This window comes from Carassius auratus, chromosome 28 (genome assembly GCF_003368295.1).
Source record: "Carassius auratus strain Wakin chromosome 28, ASM336829v1, whole genome shotgun sequence".
NCBI lineage: Eukaryota > Metazoa > Chordata > Actinopteri > Cypriniformes > Cyprinidae > Carassius > Carassius auratus.
The window spans coordinates 19,736,510-19,754,743 of record NC_039270.1 but is presented as its reverse complement, the minus strand read 5'-3'; the positions used below and the strand labels follow the sequence as shown (position 1 = coordinate 19,754,743).

The window sequence follows — 18,234 nt, the reverse complement described above, 5'->3', positions numbered from 1 at the left end:
TATATATATATATATATATATATATAATATCTCAAGGCTCAATTCAATTTAAGTGTGAAGATACGAAGTGAGACCAAAAATGAAGATGTTTAAAGGGTTAATAATGTTTGTGTTTCAGGAGTCAAAACTAATTCAAACACAGTCTAAAGTTCAGTTAAACTCTTTTCTCCAGAAGTGCTTCTGAAAGATGATTTCAAACATGAAGAAGAAGAAGAATGATGATGAAGATACAGTAATTTTATTCTGAACTCTATAACCTTAAAATGACATGAACTCCAGAAAATACAGCCAGAGAAATATGACACGGCAGTGTAAATATGATTTCACACTAACACTAGTATATTTGTGTGTGTGATTGCTATTAGACAGAAACACAGAGAGTCTCTGAAACATCTTCATCCTGATGATCTGAAACAGGAAACTGATATTCAACTTCCTAAAGCTGAGATTCTCTGGAGTTCAGATATCAACACACACACTTTCACATCATTACAACCTATGTGTACTAATGTGTGAGTGTGTGTGTGTGTGAGTGTGTTTAGTGTTTAATGTGACACAGAGACACTGAAGAGCGAAAAAGTGTAAATCCAGCGAGTAGAGGTTGAGGGAATGTGTGTGTGAATGTGTGTAAGTGTGTGAGTGTGTGTGTGTCAGAGACGCTGTAGAAGGACAGAGAGCTGCTCGACTCGTCCAGAAACACTGCGACTCTCTTACAGGAGTCTGGAGCAGGAGAGATATGAGTGTCTTTATTATTGTGACGAGCAGTGAATCCGTGATCAGAGCAGAGCAGAATCCAGGAGATCTCATTACATCCAAACCTACTTTCATAACTCGATCCTTTCCTCTGGATTTCTTTATAACACACTCCTATTTCAACTCTATCTCCGCTCCATTCAGTCTCCCAGTAACAGCGTCCAGTCAGTCTCTCTGAACACACAACCTGACCCCAACTAACAAATCTGTCCGGATGTTCAGGATGTGGCTGATCCTTAGAGACATTCGTCACCTTTCTGTTCTCCTCAGACAGAACGAGTTCTCTGAATGCTGTGTTTGGATCCAGTGTGAGATCACAGGCATCTGAACACAACACACACACACATTACAACTCAACTACAAACAACAAAACTGTGTCTGTGTGTGTTTGTGTGTGACTTACATTTCTGAGGTCCTGCTGTGATCCTGATCTCTCCTCCATGATCCACACTAGACAACACACACACACACACACACACACACACAGAGAGAGAGAGAGATACACATGTGAACTCCTCCATGGTCCACACTAGAAAACACACACGTGATATTTCACTATAGAAGTGTCCTCTTCTATACTCTATACTCTTATCCACACACTGTTACATGCGGTGTTTCCTCAAGTGTGTGTTGTTTTATGATGGTTGCTGTGCTTAATTTGTGCCGGAACAAGCCGGATCCGGCACTTCATTTGGTGGACCCCCCTCCTCCGTTTTACGCCCCTCGGTCCAGCTTCGTTAAATAGTCGTTTAAAGCTTTCTATAGATTTATTTATCATGGATGTGAGGCATGTTTTCGCTGAGTGTCGGTTCATTTTTGTTCTCCTGTTAAAGATGACACGGCAGAAAGCACAGATGTTGTGATTCTACAAAAGCACATCATGTTGTTTTTCACACTACTACACATGACATTTCTCACTAGCGAGGAGACAGCACTGTTTAGAGACGCTGCAGCAGAAGAGTGTTTAGAGACGCACAGAGGTACGTTAGCTTAATTCACACAAGCTCTCTCTCTTTCTTTCTCTGTGTCTCTGTCTGTCTCACTCTCTTTCTAATAACTTCATTAATAACTGCATTAGAATTCCATCAATGACTCAAGCCTCTGTTACCAGCTTTAAAACTACGCTTTGGTACTAACAAAAGATGCATTGCATGAGATGCAGAAGAAATAGTCCTACTCACAATAGCAATTTAAGTACAAAAACCGGACGAATCCCTTTAAATAAACCATTGGATCGATGTCTTGAGGTGTGGTAACCGTAGTATAAGCTGTGTGCATTAAGGGTGTGCATTATTTTTCTAATAATTCAACGGCCTGTCGTCAGTTATTCCTTACATCACCCGTGTGCTGATAGCACACGCACAGATACTATCATATTAATCGCTTTATATTAATCGAACAGCAACAACAAAGAAATCACTCACTGCTCTTGATTAAAAAGCTTTTGTAACTTTAATAAAAGAACAATCTTTAATTTATGCAGTCAAATATGCAATGCTGTTTTACATTTATAGTCAAATATGCAATGCTGTTTTACATTTGATTACTTTATTAAATTTATTAAATTTTAATTAAATTAAAAAAAAATTAAATTTATTACTTTATTAAATTTCTGTACCTTCTGTACTTTATAAAATTTCTGTACCGGGAGTTTCACTCGTTCATTCTGGTGAGTGTTTACATCCCTCCCCAAGCGCATGTGAGCTCAGCTTTACAGAAACTCGCTGATCAGACACAGAAGAACAACACCCGGACTCTGTTTTAATAATTCTCAGGGACTTTAATAAAGCCAATCTCTCCCGTGAACTGCCAAAATACAGACAGCATGTTACATGTCCCACAAGAGACAGTAATATATTGGATCACTGTTACACCACAATAAAGGATGCATATCACTGTGTTCCACGAGCAGCTTTGGGACGTTCTGATCACCTTCTGGTTCATCTTATACCATCCTACAGGCAGAAACTAAAATCAGCTAAACCTGTATCAAGGACTGTAAAAAGATGGACTAATGAAGCAGAGCAGGATTTACAATCTTGTTTTGACCTCACTGATTGGAGTGTTTTTGAAGCTGCTGCCACCGATCTGGACGAGTTCACAGGGTACCGGGTAACATCATATATCAGTTTCTGTGAGGATATGTGTATTCCTACAAAGACTCAACTAATTTACAATAATGACAAACCGTGGTTCACTGCAAAACTCAGACAGCTCCGTCAGGCCAAAGAAGATGCTTACGTGAAGGGGGACAATGTCTTGTATAAACAGGCTAAATACACACTGGAAAAAGAGATCAAAGTGGCAAAGAGGAATTATTCTGAAAAAATAAGGACTCAGTTCACTTCCAACGACTCCGCATCAGTGTGGAAAAGTCTAAAGAAGATCACCAATTACAAGACACCACCCCCCAGCACTGTGGAGAATCAACGACTGGCAGACGATCTGAACGAGTTTTACTGTAGGTTTGAAAGAACACCCATCACCTGCCCTGAACGCCTTGAATGCCTCTCAAAACAAACGTTCACACCATTAACAGCTCCTGCAACCCATCCTGAACACCTCTCCAATCAAGCACTCTCACCATTCACACCTCCTGCATCCCCCTCTCCCCCACACCTGCAATTCAGATCAGCGAGGATGCGGTGCGCCAGGTCTTCCGGAAGCAGACAAGGAAAAAAGCACCAGGCCCAGATTGTGTTACACCAGCCTGTCTGAAATCCTGTGCTGACCAGCTGGCCCCCATCTTCACAAAGATCTTCAACAGATCGCTGAAGCTGTGCGAAGTCCCTTCATGCTTCAAACGCTCCACCATCATCCCCATCCCTAAGAAAACCAAAATTACAGGACTAAATGACTACAGGCCTGTTGCTCTAACGTCTGTAGTCATGAAGTCATTTGAAAAACTGATGCTGGCCCACCTGAAGGACATCACTGGGCCCTTGCTGGATCCTCTTCAGTTTGCCTACAGAGCAAACAGGTCTATGGACGATGCAGTAAACATTGGACTGCATTATGTTCTGCAACACCTAGACAGACTGGGGACTTATGTGAGGATCCTGTTTGTGGACTTCAGCTCGGCCTTCAACACGATCATCCCAAACCTCCTCCTGTCCAAACTAAATCAGCTCTCCGTGCCCACCTCCATCTGTCAGTGGATCAACAGCTTCCTGACAGACAGGCAGCAGCTAGTGAGGTTGGGAAAATACACATCCAGCACCCGTACAATCAGCACCGGAGCTCCCCAGGGCTGCGTTCTCTCCCCACTGCTCTTCTCCCTGTACACTAATGATTGCACGGCTAAGGACCCCTCTGTCAAGCTCCTGAAGTTTGCAGACGACACCACACTCATCGGCCTCATTCAGGACGGTGACGAGTCTGCTTACAGACAGGAGGTAAAAGAGCTGGCTGTCTGGTGCACTCTCAACAACCTGGAGCTTAACATGCTCAAAACAGTGGAGATGATAGTGGACCTCAGGAGAAACCCCCCTGCACTTTCCCCACTCACTATCATGAACAGCACTGTGACTGCAGTGGAGTCATTCAGGTTCCTGGGCACCACTATCTCTCAGGACCTGAAGTGGGACATTCACATTGACTCCATTGTGAAAAAGGCCCAGCAGAGGTTGTACTTCCTTCGCCAGCTGAGGAAGTTTAACCTGCCACAGGAGCTGCTGAAACAGTTCTACTCCACCATCATTGAATCCATCCTCTGCACTTCAGTAACTGTCTGGTTCAGCTCAGCTTCTAAATCTGACCTCAGAAGACTACAGAGGGTAGTCCGGACTGCTGAGCGAATCATCGGTACAACCCTCCCTTCTATTCAAGAACTGTACTTATCCAGAGTGAGAAAAAGGGCTGTTAAAATCACTCTGGACCCCTCACATCCAGCACACTCCCTCTTTGAACTGTTGCCATCTGGTCAACGCTACAGAGCACTGAGCACTAGAACGACCAGACACAGGACCAGTTTCTTCCCTCAGGCAATCCATCTTATGAACAGCTGATAATAACTGCGAACACACTAAACTTTATATTTATATACACATACACTTATTTATCTAACACACATACTTAGTATACACTTAAATTTTGCACATAATATACATGTACATACATAACTGCATTTTTGTAATATACCTGCCTACAGTTGTCAATTTGTATATTGTCATTCACTATCTACTTATTTGTATTTTTTATTCTTTTATTATGTGTTTCATGTTCTGTCGCTTTCATTCTGTTGTACTGCGGAGCTTCTGTCACGAAAACAAATTCCTCGTATGTGTAAACATACCTGGCAATAAAGCTCATTCTGATTCTGATTCTAAAAACTAATGCTAGACCTCCCTAAAATAAAAATCACTGTTTATTTTATTTGTATATTTACTCTATTGTATTTATTTGTGCTGTTGCTCATAGTTAAATAGATAAAAAAAAAAAATTAAGTATAGTTTCTCCATAAACAGAGCACATACCGAACCATACCGAAACGGCGACTCTAAAACCGTGAAACAAACTGAACCATGAAAAAGTCGAACCGTGCCACCCCTAATATCTATGCTGATAATATAAGATAACAATAAAACAAAAGCAGAAAATCACTCACTGCTTCTATAGCTGTAATAAGACCTTTACTTGAACGCTGCTTTTAAATGCTCTAGCGTGAAGATAAACATGACGAATTGAGTTTGGTTCACTCACGGCGGGGTCTCTGCTAATACAGCAGTGTCTGTCAACAGTCGTGGGCGGGGCTTGTAAAATGTGATGTCACTTTACAGATTCTGTGATCGGCTTGCTCTGAGACACTGCTTATGATTTATGGAGATTAAAAAAGAAAGGAGCGGGTGGATTTTTATCATTATAGGGTGGATTTGTACACACACTGCCAACACACATTTGTGTCCAATCAACATGTAAAAGTGAATTTTGCATAATAGGTGGCCTTTAAAGGAATCTGTCGTAGAATCCCACTTTACTTAAACATGGCTTCGGTGCGTTACTTCTCAACTTACTTGAGTTTGTCCAGATGTTTGAGTGTATCAGAGAGTAGCTTCACTCCTGAATCTCCTGGGTGATTGTAGCTCAGGTCCAGCTGTCTCAGGTGTGAGGGGTTTGAACTCAGAGCTGATGCCAGAGCAGCACAACCTTCTGTTGTCACCATACAGCCAGATAATCTACAACAACAGTAGTTTCATGTTAGTATGCTCCATTTTTAGAGATATACAAATTATTAAACAACAAACCTCTACTACTGGTGGCCTTTGATTTTAATGAAATCACTGTTCTGCATGACACATAAGAATACACACACAGTACACTCAAGAGTGCGCGTTTATAGAGTCCCAGAGCCATTTTTGCATCGTCTCAGCTGTGTGCTTAGTGACTGAGACCCAATGAATCATGTTTAAGTACAAATTTGTGGCTGAAACCTGCGCATGAATGTTTTCACGAACAAATCATGATTCACTAAAACTTTCGTACTAAATACTAAATACTTTTCGTATTTGTTCTAAATGTAAGAAAAAAATAGGAACAACTGAAAGCACACGTACGAAAAAAAAAAAAAATTCCAGTCTTAATAATCTATATAATCTATACAGGGGCATGCAAAAGTTTCGGAACCCCTTGCATGTTTTTTTTTGTATTTAGTACTGTCCTGAGTAAGACAGTTTACACCCCCCGGCTCTTAATGCATTGTGTTTGCTTCTGGAGCATCAGTGAATGTTTGAACCTTTTTTAATAGTTGTGTTGTGAGTCCCTCAATTGTCCTCAGTGTGAAAAGATGGATCTCAAAATCATACAATCTGCTGGAAAGGGTTCAAATATACAAAAGATGCTGGGAAACTGAAGAATCTGCATGACATGGAGGATTTTTCTGTAGAACAGTGCTCAGTTTAACTTCAGAACAAGCAAGGGACTCATTAACAACCATCTCAAAACAAAAAACAGTCGTAGATCATCCAGGTAACCACACACAGTATTAAAGGGATCCTCCACCCCAAAAAGGAAATTTTGTCATTAAAGGGGGGGTGAAATGCTCATTTTCACTCAATCTCCAGTTAATCTTGAGTACCTATAGAGTAGCACTGCATCCTTCATATCTCCAAAAAGTCTTTAGTTTTGTTATATTTATAAGAGAAAAATAGTCTGTGGCGATTTTTTTCGGAAAAACACGAGCCACTGGAGGCATGACGTGTGGGCGGAGCTAAAGAATCACGAGCGCCAGTAGGCTTTTGCGTTGAAAGCGTGTGGAAGGTGTGACATTACCGTGAGGGAAAAAACATCATCCAAAACAAACCATGGCTAAAATTCAGATTCAGCCGTTTATTTATGATCCAGAATCAGATCCAGAGGCTGAAACTGAACGAGAGCAGCAGCAGCAACGACTACAGCAGGACGTCTCCATGTGGTATGTATTGAAACTGTATATATTTGCTTATGTAACCCCTCTCTCCCGGGTCCTTTCTGACGCTCCTCGCACTCGCTCCAAGTGGGGCTCGAACCAGGGTCTCCGGCATGGGAGGCGGACGCACTAACAAGGAGGCAGAGATATTTTAAGCTGTTTTACTCACCGCCTGCGGTTCCAACACACGATCGTGATCCTTTACTAGGGTACTAGTAACCCCCCTTTTTTGGCATGGAGACCGAAATTACATACCCAAAATAAAAAGGTTTCTGCTCATGATTCTTTCTGACTAGATACATAAATCAACCTTTGTTCACAAAGCTGACACTTTAAAGTTTACTGTTCAGGAATCAGAATCACTCAGACTGTTATGATAATAGAGATATATAAGCTCAAACATAAAAACAAAAATAAAAATATAAAAAACATATGTTTTACTAGGGTACTAGTAACCCCCCTTTTTTGGCATGGAGACCGAAATTACATACCCAAAATAAAAAGGTTTCTGCTCATGATTCTTTCTGACTAGATACATAATCAACCTTTGTTCACAAAGCTGACACTTTAAAGTTTACTGTTCAGGAATCAGAATCACTCAGACTGTTATGATAATAGAGATATATAAGCTCAAACATAAAAACAAAAATAAAAATATAAAAAACATATGTTTTAAATGTATTTAAAAAAATGTTGATGTAGGAAATGAGTTTGAAAACACAGTGTAGCTAAGACCACAAGTCTTCCAAACCTTCATAAAAAATTTCATAATCGAATCTGTAAAACGGTGAATTTTATGAAATATTTTCTAAGGCCAAGTCATGTGTGTTTTTAGAGAAGGCTAATCAGATTGATTTATGGCCCTTGTCTATGGAAGCATATGGGTAGCATTATTCAATTTGGGATGTAATATGCAAAATGACAATGCAATATGTAAAATGGCAATGCATTTCTGTATTTACATTTACATTTTCCAATACATTTGTGCAACGTTTGGTGCAAAATGAAAATGAAAATTAAATTACATAATTTTCATTTGCCATTTACTACACCAGTTTTAAAATGTAAAATGAATATTAATTTTAACGCTTTATAAGTTGCAAAATGAAAATGAAAATGTATTACAGAAATGATTAGATATGTCTAACATGTTAAAGCAAAAACTGTGGCAAAATGATCATTTAAATGCTATTTTTCTTAATTGCATTAACACTCACAGTCAAGACACTTACGATTGCATTTTCATTCGGTGTCCCGCAATGAATGTAGCAAAACTCAATGTGCACATTGAAAATGCATTCCGAGCCGATCACGTGTCCCCGCCCTCGCGCCACGTCAATCATTGTGTGAACAAGGCGGGGCTTACAGACGGTCAGAGACTCAAGTCTCAAGAAGAGGATAGAAATCAAGTGAGACAACATGGACAAGACAGTTGGTCCGTGTATGTTTTGATCATTTCGGTTTATGGCTTCAATATTTCATTCGGACTTGTGGGCGGAGCTGAAACGCTGCTTTCATCTGATTGGTCGAATCGGATCGGTTTTCATCTGACAGCCTTCAGCTGAAATGTCTGAAACTACACTCACTTTTAATTAGCATAATATTTTAATCAGATATAGCTGGGCACATAATTCGTGCTGCTGAGACCTGCAAATTATTTCTAGGTTGTAGTATTGTATGAATATTGTCCCACTGATAAAAACAGTGCAAATAGTTCTGTCCCTTTGGATAACAGTAAAGTGGAAATAAATATAGTTAAATTTATGAAATAAAATTAAATAGGATTTTTTGGGAAGGTAAGTCTGGCCAGTTATACAAGCAACACGAGTCGGACGAGTCTAAAGATATGAGCTGAATTGGGTGAAACATTAAAGTTCTAGTCTGTGTCAATTACTCTCATAATAAATAATAATAATAATGTTAACTGTATTTTTCGGTATAAGTTGCATCAGTCCAAAAATACGTCATGACGAGGAAAAAAACATATATAAGTCACACTGGACTATATGTCACATTTATTCAAGACCAAGAGAAAACATTACCGTCTACAGCCGCGAGAGGGCGCTCTGGGGTAGGCTACAGGAGCACTGAGCAGCATAGAGCTAATTTTACTATTTTTATTTAGAAATGTAACTATATTCATTTTTACAATTATTTATTAATGTCACACACACACACATACCTAGTGCCTTATGACTTAAAAGATGAGAGTGGTAAATGTTACAGACATGGAACTGTTCAGTCTATTATTGATTTTAATTTCAACTTCACTGTTATCCAAAGGGACAGAACTATTTGCACTGTATTTATCAGTGGGACAATATTCATACAATACTACAACCTAGAAATAATTTGCAGGTCTCAGCAGCACGAATTATGTGCCCAGCTACATCTGATTCAAATATTATGCTAATTAACAGTGAGCGTAGTTTCAGACATTTCAGTGCTTCACTCGCACTGACTCTTATTTTGCCTGAAAGAATGACAACACCGAGCTGAAGGCTGTCAGATGAAAACCGATCCGATTCGACCAATCAGATGAAAGCAGCATTTCCGCTCCGCCCACAAGTCCGAATGAAATATTGAAGCCATAAACCGAAATGATCAAAACATACACGGACCAACTGTCTTGTCCATGTTGTCTCACTTGATTGAATCCTCTTCTTGAGACTTGAGTCTCTGACCGTCTGTAAGCCCCGCCTTGTTCACACAATGATTGACGTGGCGCGAGGGCGGGGACACGTGATCGGCTCGGAATGCATTTTCAATGTGCACATTGAGTTTTGCTACATTCATTGCGGGACACCTAATGAAAATGCAATCGTAAGTGTCTTGACTGTGAGTGTTAATGCAATTAAGAAAAATAGCATTTAAATGATCATTTTGCCACAGTTTTTGCTTTAACATGTTAGACATATCTAATCATTTCTGTAATACATTTTCATTTTCATTTTGCAACTTATAAAGCGTTAAAATTAATATTCATTTTACATTTTAAAACTGGTGTAGTAAATGGCAAATGAAAATTATGTAATTTAATTTTCATTTTCATTTTGCACCAAACATTGCACAAATGTATTGGAAAATGTAAATGTAAATACAGAAATGCATTGCCATTTTACATATTGCATTGTCATTTTGCATGTTTGGCTGTGAAAACTGCCCGATTAATCCCTATCTGTTATTCCATTGTTCTCACCAAACGAGTCTTTCACACCTCCGCCAGGTATGACACATTATCCGCATTATTCTTTTATCATTATTCTTTTGTTTTTATTCCACCTTTATTAGCCTTGATTGTCGTTTTTCAGGCTTTACAAAGACACAAAGCAGCAATCTCACTTCAGTCTCTGTTTGCATTTAGCCCTTATTTATCAAAAGTCTTACTATAAAAATACAACAAAACATTTTCTTACGACCTTACGTGAATTATTGAGACAAAAATGCATTATGAAGAAGAAAAGCACCTGCTATTGGTAGCATTGGTGCTAACGTTAGCATCAAGCTACATCTGACAATTTATGAAATTATTAGTACACTTTTACTAAAAAACTCACTTTAAACCCCGATCGAGTGTTTATAATAACTTCCTTTAGCGATCAGGGGTGGAATTTGGTCGTTTACTGTTGTAAAAATATGTTATTTGTAGCCTTTTTCATCGCTGCACAAGTTAGCATTTCCGATGTACATTTTCGATTTTTTTTATAAAAACGCCCCAGATCTCAAGAAATTCTCATACCAAGCTTTACTATCGTAATCGCGGGTTTATTGTTCGGATATTTTGTGTGTACAGAGGTGTTTCAGTGTTGTTTTGGCCAGATAACTACCAGGAAGTGTGCAGGAAGCATGTGACACGATGGGGCGGTGTCCAGATATTACACTCTCAGATTGACTTTTGGGAAGGCCCAATCAGAGTCTGAGCCACACAGCACGAGCTGCCGGCACAGCAAACACATACACAGATCGCTGGGAGAGGCTGTTTATCATATGATCGCGTAAATCCGTGGAAAATGAATAGAAATGACGATTCTGTCTGAAGAAATATGAAGTAAACATCAGTAAATATATCCATATATCTCCGCAGATATGCATCTTTGGTCTATAAATCTTTATTGACGCTGTTCAGTGAGTCTATGTGAACACAAATAAACCGCTTTTGACGTGACTGAATATGACTGAGTGGTGAATTTCTATTCAAAATGTGGCATAATACGGATTTATTATTTTGCACTCCTGACATAAATCACTAAATATCTGTCACTGCAACAATGTTTTATCAAAATATTGGTCAAATATCGAAGCTAGAGTCTTTAAACTTTCAATTGATGCATAGTTTGTCCAGATGAAGTAAGACAGTGATGTTTAATGTGCTGTGAAAGTGAAACAATAATAAACTGGGGCCGTCAGCGATGTTTGCACGTAAAGGGGATAAGAAATAAACGATATGCAAATCCGGCGTCAAACTGGGCCTTGTTCGTAAAACAAGCATCTTCGAAATGCAGGGAACAAACAAAAACACTTGCACAACTCCGTCGATGCTCTTTAAAAATAATCTCTGTCCACTGGTCCCTTAATGTTTTTTTTTTTTTGGTAATCTGTGCAGGGTTGTCTTGCCCTCGCAACCAAAAACACACTTCTTTTGTGACATTTCCCTCTCGCTCTGATCAGTGAATGTCTGTGCTCTGCTCTGCTCTGCTCTACGGGAGCGCGCGCTCTTCCGGGAGAAGTGCCCTTAGGGCCCACATAAGGAAATTCCGCTCCATCTAACGTCACACAGACCCATACTCGAAAAAAACTTTCCGAAACTTGTGACAAACCGGAAGGAGTATTTTTGGAACAAAAATACTCCTTCAAACATACAACTTAATTTTTGAAACTTTGTCCATGTTTAGCATGGGAATCCAACTCTTTAACAGTGTAAAAAACTCAGTATGCATGAAATAGCATTTCACCCCCCCCTTTAATCACTTACCCTCATGTCGTTTCAAACCCATAAAAGCTCAATTCATATTCGGAACACAATTTAAGATATTTTGGATGAAAACCGGGAGGCCTGTGACTGTCCCATAGACTGCCAAGTAAATAACAGTGTCAAGGTCCATAAAAGGTCCAAAAATATCACCGTATGCTGGCGTATGTGCTTCTGTATCATCTGTGCCACAAGAATGTGCTGTTTCTACATCCAAAGTGTTCCGAAGACGAACAAAGCTTTTACGGGTTTGGAACGACATGAGGGTAAGTGATTAATGACCATTTTCATTTTGGGGTGTAGTATCCCTTTAAGAATCAAGGGTTTCCAAACTTTGGACTATACAGTATGTAAAATATCTTACTCTGGAGAGTACTGAATAAAAAATAAAATGCATTTTGTATGATTTCTTTTATTTTGATAAAATTATTCACATTTACATAGATTCTGCAAGGAATTCTCAAACCTTCGCATGCCGATGTATATAGGCTATAAAGGGAAAGCGGGCCAATTTGAGCCTGTGGGGAAGTTGATCCACCCCTTGTTTCTAGAAACCTTTTGGTGATATGACCACAAATATATGAAGAGTTATATGAAGAGTTATATATTTTATATATTTTACTGGCCCTGTGATAGATGCCAATGGAATACATGGAATACTTGGTAACTATATTTATTTATTTTTTGCTTTTTGTATGTTTAATGACTCATACTTCTCGTGTCTAAACATTTACAGAAAAATCTGAAAAAATAATATATATATATAAAATCATACGTGTGTTTGTGCTTTAGGAAGTCATAACATGAGGCTAACACTGTTAGCATGATTTTACCTCTAAACTGCTGGATGAGACAAGTTTGTTATAAAATGATAGGAGAAGAGTAATTTGAGCCGAAGGTCCTGGGGTAAGTTGAGCCAGTGGCTCACCTCCCTCTTATGATTATAAATTATTATTTTACTGTAATTCTACTGTCACAGATCCTGTTCGTGTTCTTCTGCCTGCTCATGTGGCTTTTACATCACTTGATCAACATTTGTCATAGTTCCTTGCTGACGGGAGACACTTAAAATATTTTACATACCCAAAGTTATCAAGACAGTAGCGAAAGGTAATCAGTGGAAGTGTCGTGTCAGAACTCATAAGTATAGATACAACTCTACAAGCAAAACATGAGGGCTCGTATCATAAAAGTTTAAAAACGTTGATTTCTTTTTATCACATCCTTGTCTTTATTCTTTTCCTAATGCCTGTGCATTATTCAGCTGGCTTCTGCAGCAGATCACTATAAATAAATGCATATTCGCTTACTTTATATCCTCCGTGTTTACTTCCATTTAACGGAACGCAGAGAAAGTGTTGCCAAACCCACATTTTTCCACCGGAAGTCGGCTACTTTTTCAATTTTGTGGGTTGACATGACCCCACTAACACAATATTTACCCCCTGGACATGATTGGGCTAGTTTTGGACTAGTTTTGAGAAACAATTGGGACGAATTTGCTGTGAAAATCTAGAAATGCAGTTTGTATCGTTCTTTTGCGCATACAGGTCAGTTCAGAACCATGATCTGTTCACACTGGAAATCTGACTTGGGTTAAAATAAATGTGAAGAGCTACACAAAAAAAAATTGTATCTGAGAAAAAAATCTAAATTAAGCACTAAGGAACTGCCGACATGTTTGCTGCACTAAGTGCGTGCCTCTATTTGATCACATTAGTCACTGTTCGGTACATACAGTATTATTTGTTTTTTCTACCGAATAATTTTGGTTGACAAATTTTCAATGCATCCCTATACAAAGCATATAAATCACAGTTTCCAATTTCCCCTTTCCCCCCATTGTGCAGTTTGCCCTGTCTACAGATTGGAATAAAGTGCCCTTCGTCCCAGATACAGGGGCACCCCTTGTTTATTTTATCTTGTTCCCTTTTAATTCATTGTTGTTTTTTATTTGTTGTACAGAACTCTTTATATGTGCTCTATAATTACATTTTATTGATTGATTAATTGAGTGACAGCCTCATTTACCGATCAAGTTCCTTGGTCTTTGCATCTTTTGTCAATACATAGAAGTTAATAGAACATTAGACTGACATTCTAACAGACTAACACAACTGAAACCTCCACCTTAAGTAGGTCTGGGCTATATTTTTATATTCATTTATATTATACATATTATGATTTTTTTTCATATCAGTCTATATCGATAATTATCACAATAAATGTCTTTCAAGTTTAAAGCAAGATTTTTGCTCCAAAGTGAAAGTCGTAGAAACCAGAACATTAATTTTCCTTAACAAAATAAAAATCTAAATCAAGAATCAGGTTTGGGTTGCTTGATAATATTAATAATAATATAATTTTTTGTCTCTTAGAAATGCACATTTGATAGTAGCTTCATTTAGGATACAGAGGTATTTTTTTTGTTCATTGTCAAAAACAGTAACATCTGTAAAAATTGAATTCAGACCTTATCATGTTCTTTCATGTGTCATAAATGCAAAAGTGATTTAGTTTAGGGTTGTTACGAAAGCTGAGGTTCTAAGCTTTTAAAAGATACCATATATGTCTAGTTTTGTGCTCCACAACTTATAGATTTTTTTAAATAATTATGATGATGCAATACTGGACCCACATGAGGGTGCAGAGTTTAAGCCTTGTTCTCCCATAGTAGCATACATTTAAATCATGATAAACACAACTAAAACCACACATATAGTCCCTCAATACCATGGTAAAAATATAACTATGGTTTTTAGGAAGCCTATTTGTATGAAAAACAGTAGCCTAAAAACATTCAGTATTAATACTTAATGCTCACGTGGCCGAGTAAACAAACATCTGCTTTAGTGAGCTCGTGCCATGCAACAGTTTGAACTGTGATCAGCAGTTTGAACAGAGAGCAGATAAACGGAACGTGTAGCGCATTCCGCTTTTGGCGTATAAACATTATATTTTACATTTATTGAACTCTTCATATCGTTTTTATTGAGGATAATTATATTGCCCAGCCCTAGGGGTGGGCTATACGAGCTAAAATTCATATACACTGTCCAGGCGATATCCATATTATATTGCAATATAAGATAGAAAATTACACTACAAATATTTTATCCTTATATAACTAGACAGAACAAGTGAGGGATTTGGACATAGTATTTTTTTTATTGTGCTATTGTTTTTCTCAAAAAGTGCAAAAGTCAAACATGAGGTAAGCCTTTAGGAACTAAATGTATTTTTTATTTTTTTGGAAAGTCCCTTATGCTCACCAAGGCTACATTTATTTATTAAAAAATATAGTAAACATTGGAATATTGTGAAATATTGTTAGTTTAAATAATTAAGTTGAATGTTTTAACATATATGCTACTGTATTCGTGTGACCAAAGCTGAATTATCAGCATCATTCTTCCAGTCTTCAATGTAACGTGATCTTCAGAAATCATTCTAATATCCTGATTTGCTGCTCAGTAATAATTTCTGATTATTATTAATGTTGTAAACGGTTGTTCTGCTTGATATTTTTGAGCAAACAATTTTTTTCATGATTCTCTTATGAATATTTGAAATGGTCCTTTGTGTCCTTTGTGAGTTATTTAACTCAATATAACTGATTCAATTGTGCCATCTACTGGTCTGTTATTGATACAAGCACAACCTTATGTTGTTATGTTATGTAATGTTAAACTAATCTAAATGTTTTAACTGTCATGTGCTCACAGTCAGCCTGTTTAACATGACCCCACAATACATGTTATGAGTACGTCTCTTTTTTTGACATGGTTTTATATTATCGATTGAGACATATTGAGACAGTGTTCCTGTGGCTCAAGTGGTGACGCTTTGTGTTAGCAGTGCAAGGTTGTGAGTTCTATTCCCAGGGAACACATGTTAGGTAAAAATGTTAGCCTGAATGCACTATAAGTTGCTTTAAAGTGTCTGCTAAATGCATAAATTTTAATTTAATTTAATTTACATTTTAATAGTCAAACATTACCAGTGATGGGAATAACGGCGTTATAAATAACGGCGTTACTAACGGCATTACTTTTTCCAGTAACGAGTAATCTAATTGATTACTCTTCTCATCTTAATAACGCCGTTACCGTTACTGCCAAAAAATGCGGCGCGTTACTATAACTGATGATGAAGCTGTTTTTTTTTTCATCAGACCAACTAGATCTCTGAGCGAGAGGCAAATACTTTTTTTTACTGTTCTTCCTTGGTTAGTGGGCAGAGCACGAGACAAGCGCATAAATGCTGACGATTGGCTGAGGTAGAGTAAAATTTCATTGTAAGCCAATCAGAGGTAGAGTTGGGCGGGTTTTCGAAAGCACGCATAGTAGTGATGGGAATTCGGCTCTTTTGACTCAGCTCACTGAAAAGAGCCGGCTCTTTGGCTCACAAACGGCTCTTTAAATGACTTTGACTATAATATTTCAATTTTTATTACATAATTATTTAATTTCTATAGGCTAAATTTGAAAAAATAGAGTTGGCTCTTCAGATATGCGAGCCAGCTCCCGAAGTTCAACTAAAAAAGCCGGCTCTTAGAGTCGGCTCATTCGCGAATCGCGAACGACTCATCAAAAGCTCATTCGCGAACGAGTCGATCCATCATCACTAACGCTCATTCGCGAACGACCCATCATCGGACAGGACAGGACACACAACGAACAACACAAGCCAGTCAGTCAACGAGAGACAGGTATGGCGACGAGCCCAAATAATCCAAAAGTAGCCTTCTCTAAATAGAAGTATATACATTACTTTTTCCTGCAAGAAATTAAAGAAACAATAAAAGGAAATATCAAAAGTTCCCAAAAATCTATCGTGTTATTTGCATTGATCCACTATATAAACATAATATCTACATACATGCCATTTGATTGGAGGCTAGTCTCACTTTGTCCCACAGCAACTTTTTTTTTTAGATGTGTGTACAATGTTTCATGTTTCTGTTAATAATGTATTGTATTAAGTGTCCATTTCATTAAAATATTCAGATTTATCATAAAAAATTGAACATGCACATGTATTTTAAGTTCCTTTAAAGAGGGGGGATAGAGGTGGGGTCACGTTTGAGCATTTAAAATTTAATTTTACTTGAAAGTAACGCAATAGTTACTTTCTTAAGTAACTAGTTACTTTAAAAATTTGTAACTGAGTTACTAATTTAGTTACTTTTTGGAAGAAGTAACTAGTAACTGTAACTAATTACTTTTTAAAAGTAACTTGCCCAACACTGAACATTACAGAGAAGCCATCATAATAATTGACTGTTAAAATACCAGGTGTTAGATTGTGTCATGTTGTGGCTACATTCCTATAGCCTGTACAGCCTAATGTCTCACTGGTTGTCTTATCTATCGGTTTTAAATTATTTGTATATATATATATATATATATATATATATATATATATATTATTTTTTTATTCTGTAGAGATCTTGCTCAGAAAATTGTTCCTGGTAGCTGGACTGAGAAGACTGGGCATGATATCGTGGTGAATAATAAATGGCATAATTAAATATTTCAATGAAATATGATTGTCAGTAATCTGTATTTCATATGCTAGACATGTGATAAAGAGGACAGCAGCTGATGTTTCATGTATCACTAATATTACCTTTTGTTGATTATAGGGCTTGTCACGCAAGATCTGTGGAAATGACTGGGATTTTAATGCTTATGGTAAAGTGGCCTTTGTTTTTACACAATGTCCAATCTATCCTTTGAGCGTTAACAATATTACTGTTAACCAAGCAGTGATTATGTTCTCCATTTACTGTTTCAGTGAAGTTGAAGAATTTAATAGAGTGATAGAAAAACAATTGAGAAAAGAGGGGAGAGAATCCAGGATGTAGGTAGTGCTGCTGCATACATCACAATGTGTGCTTTAAATATTTAAAGGTCAGGAAAAGTCATGTCAATAAATTATTTATATTCAGATTTCTTGCATCTCTATTATTTTTTTCTCAGTTCAGATGCGCTTTATTGACATTTCTTTCAAGAACCTTTGTTCCCACAACATAAAAATAAACATTTTCCAAATCTTGGAACAGTATGCAATAACAGTATTTATATCATTGAATGTTTATATCATT

The 18,234-nt window shown here is 37.7% G+C and overlaps 1 protein-coding gene across 1 annotated transcript in view; it reads right to left on the bottom strand.

The window, feature by feature from the left end:
* Positions 1–216: 216 nt before the first annotated feature.
* LOC113047539 (uncharacterized) overlaps positions 217–18,234 on the bottom strand; it is a 402,993-nt gene continuing 384,975 nt past the window's right edge. The window contains 3 exon segments of the mRNA XM_026208903.1: positions 217–1,077; positions 1,157–1,203; positions 5,766–5,927. Coding sequence (XP_026064688.1) covers positions 539–1,077; positions 1,157–1,203; positions 5,766–5,927 — 748 coding nt within the window. The 3' untranslated portion in view covers positions 217–538.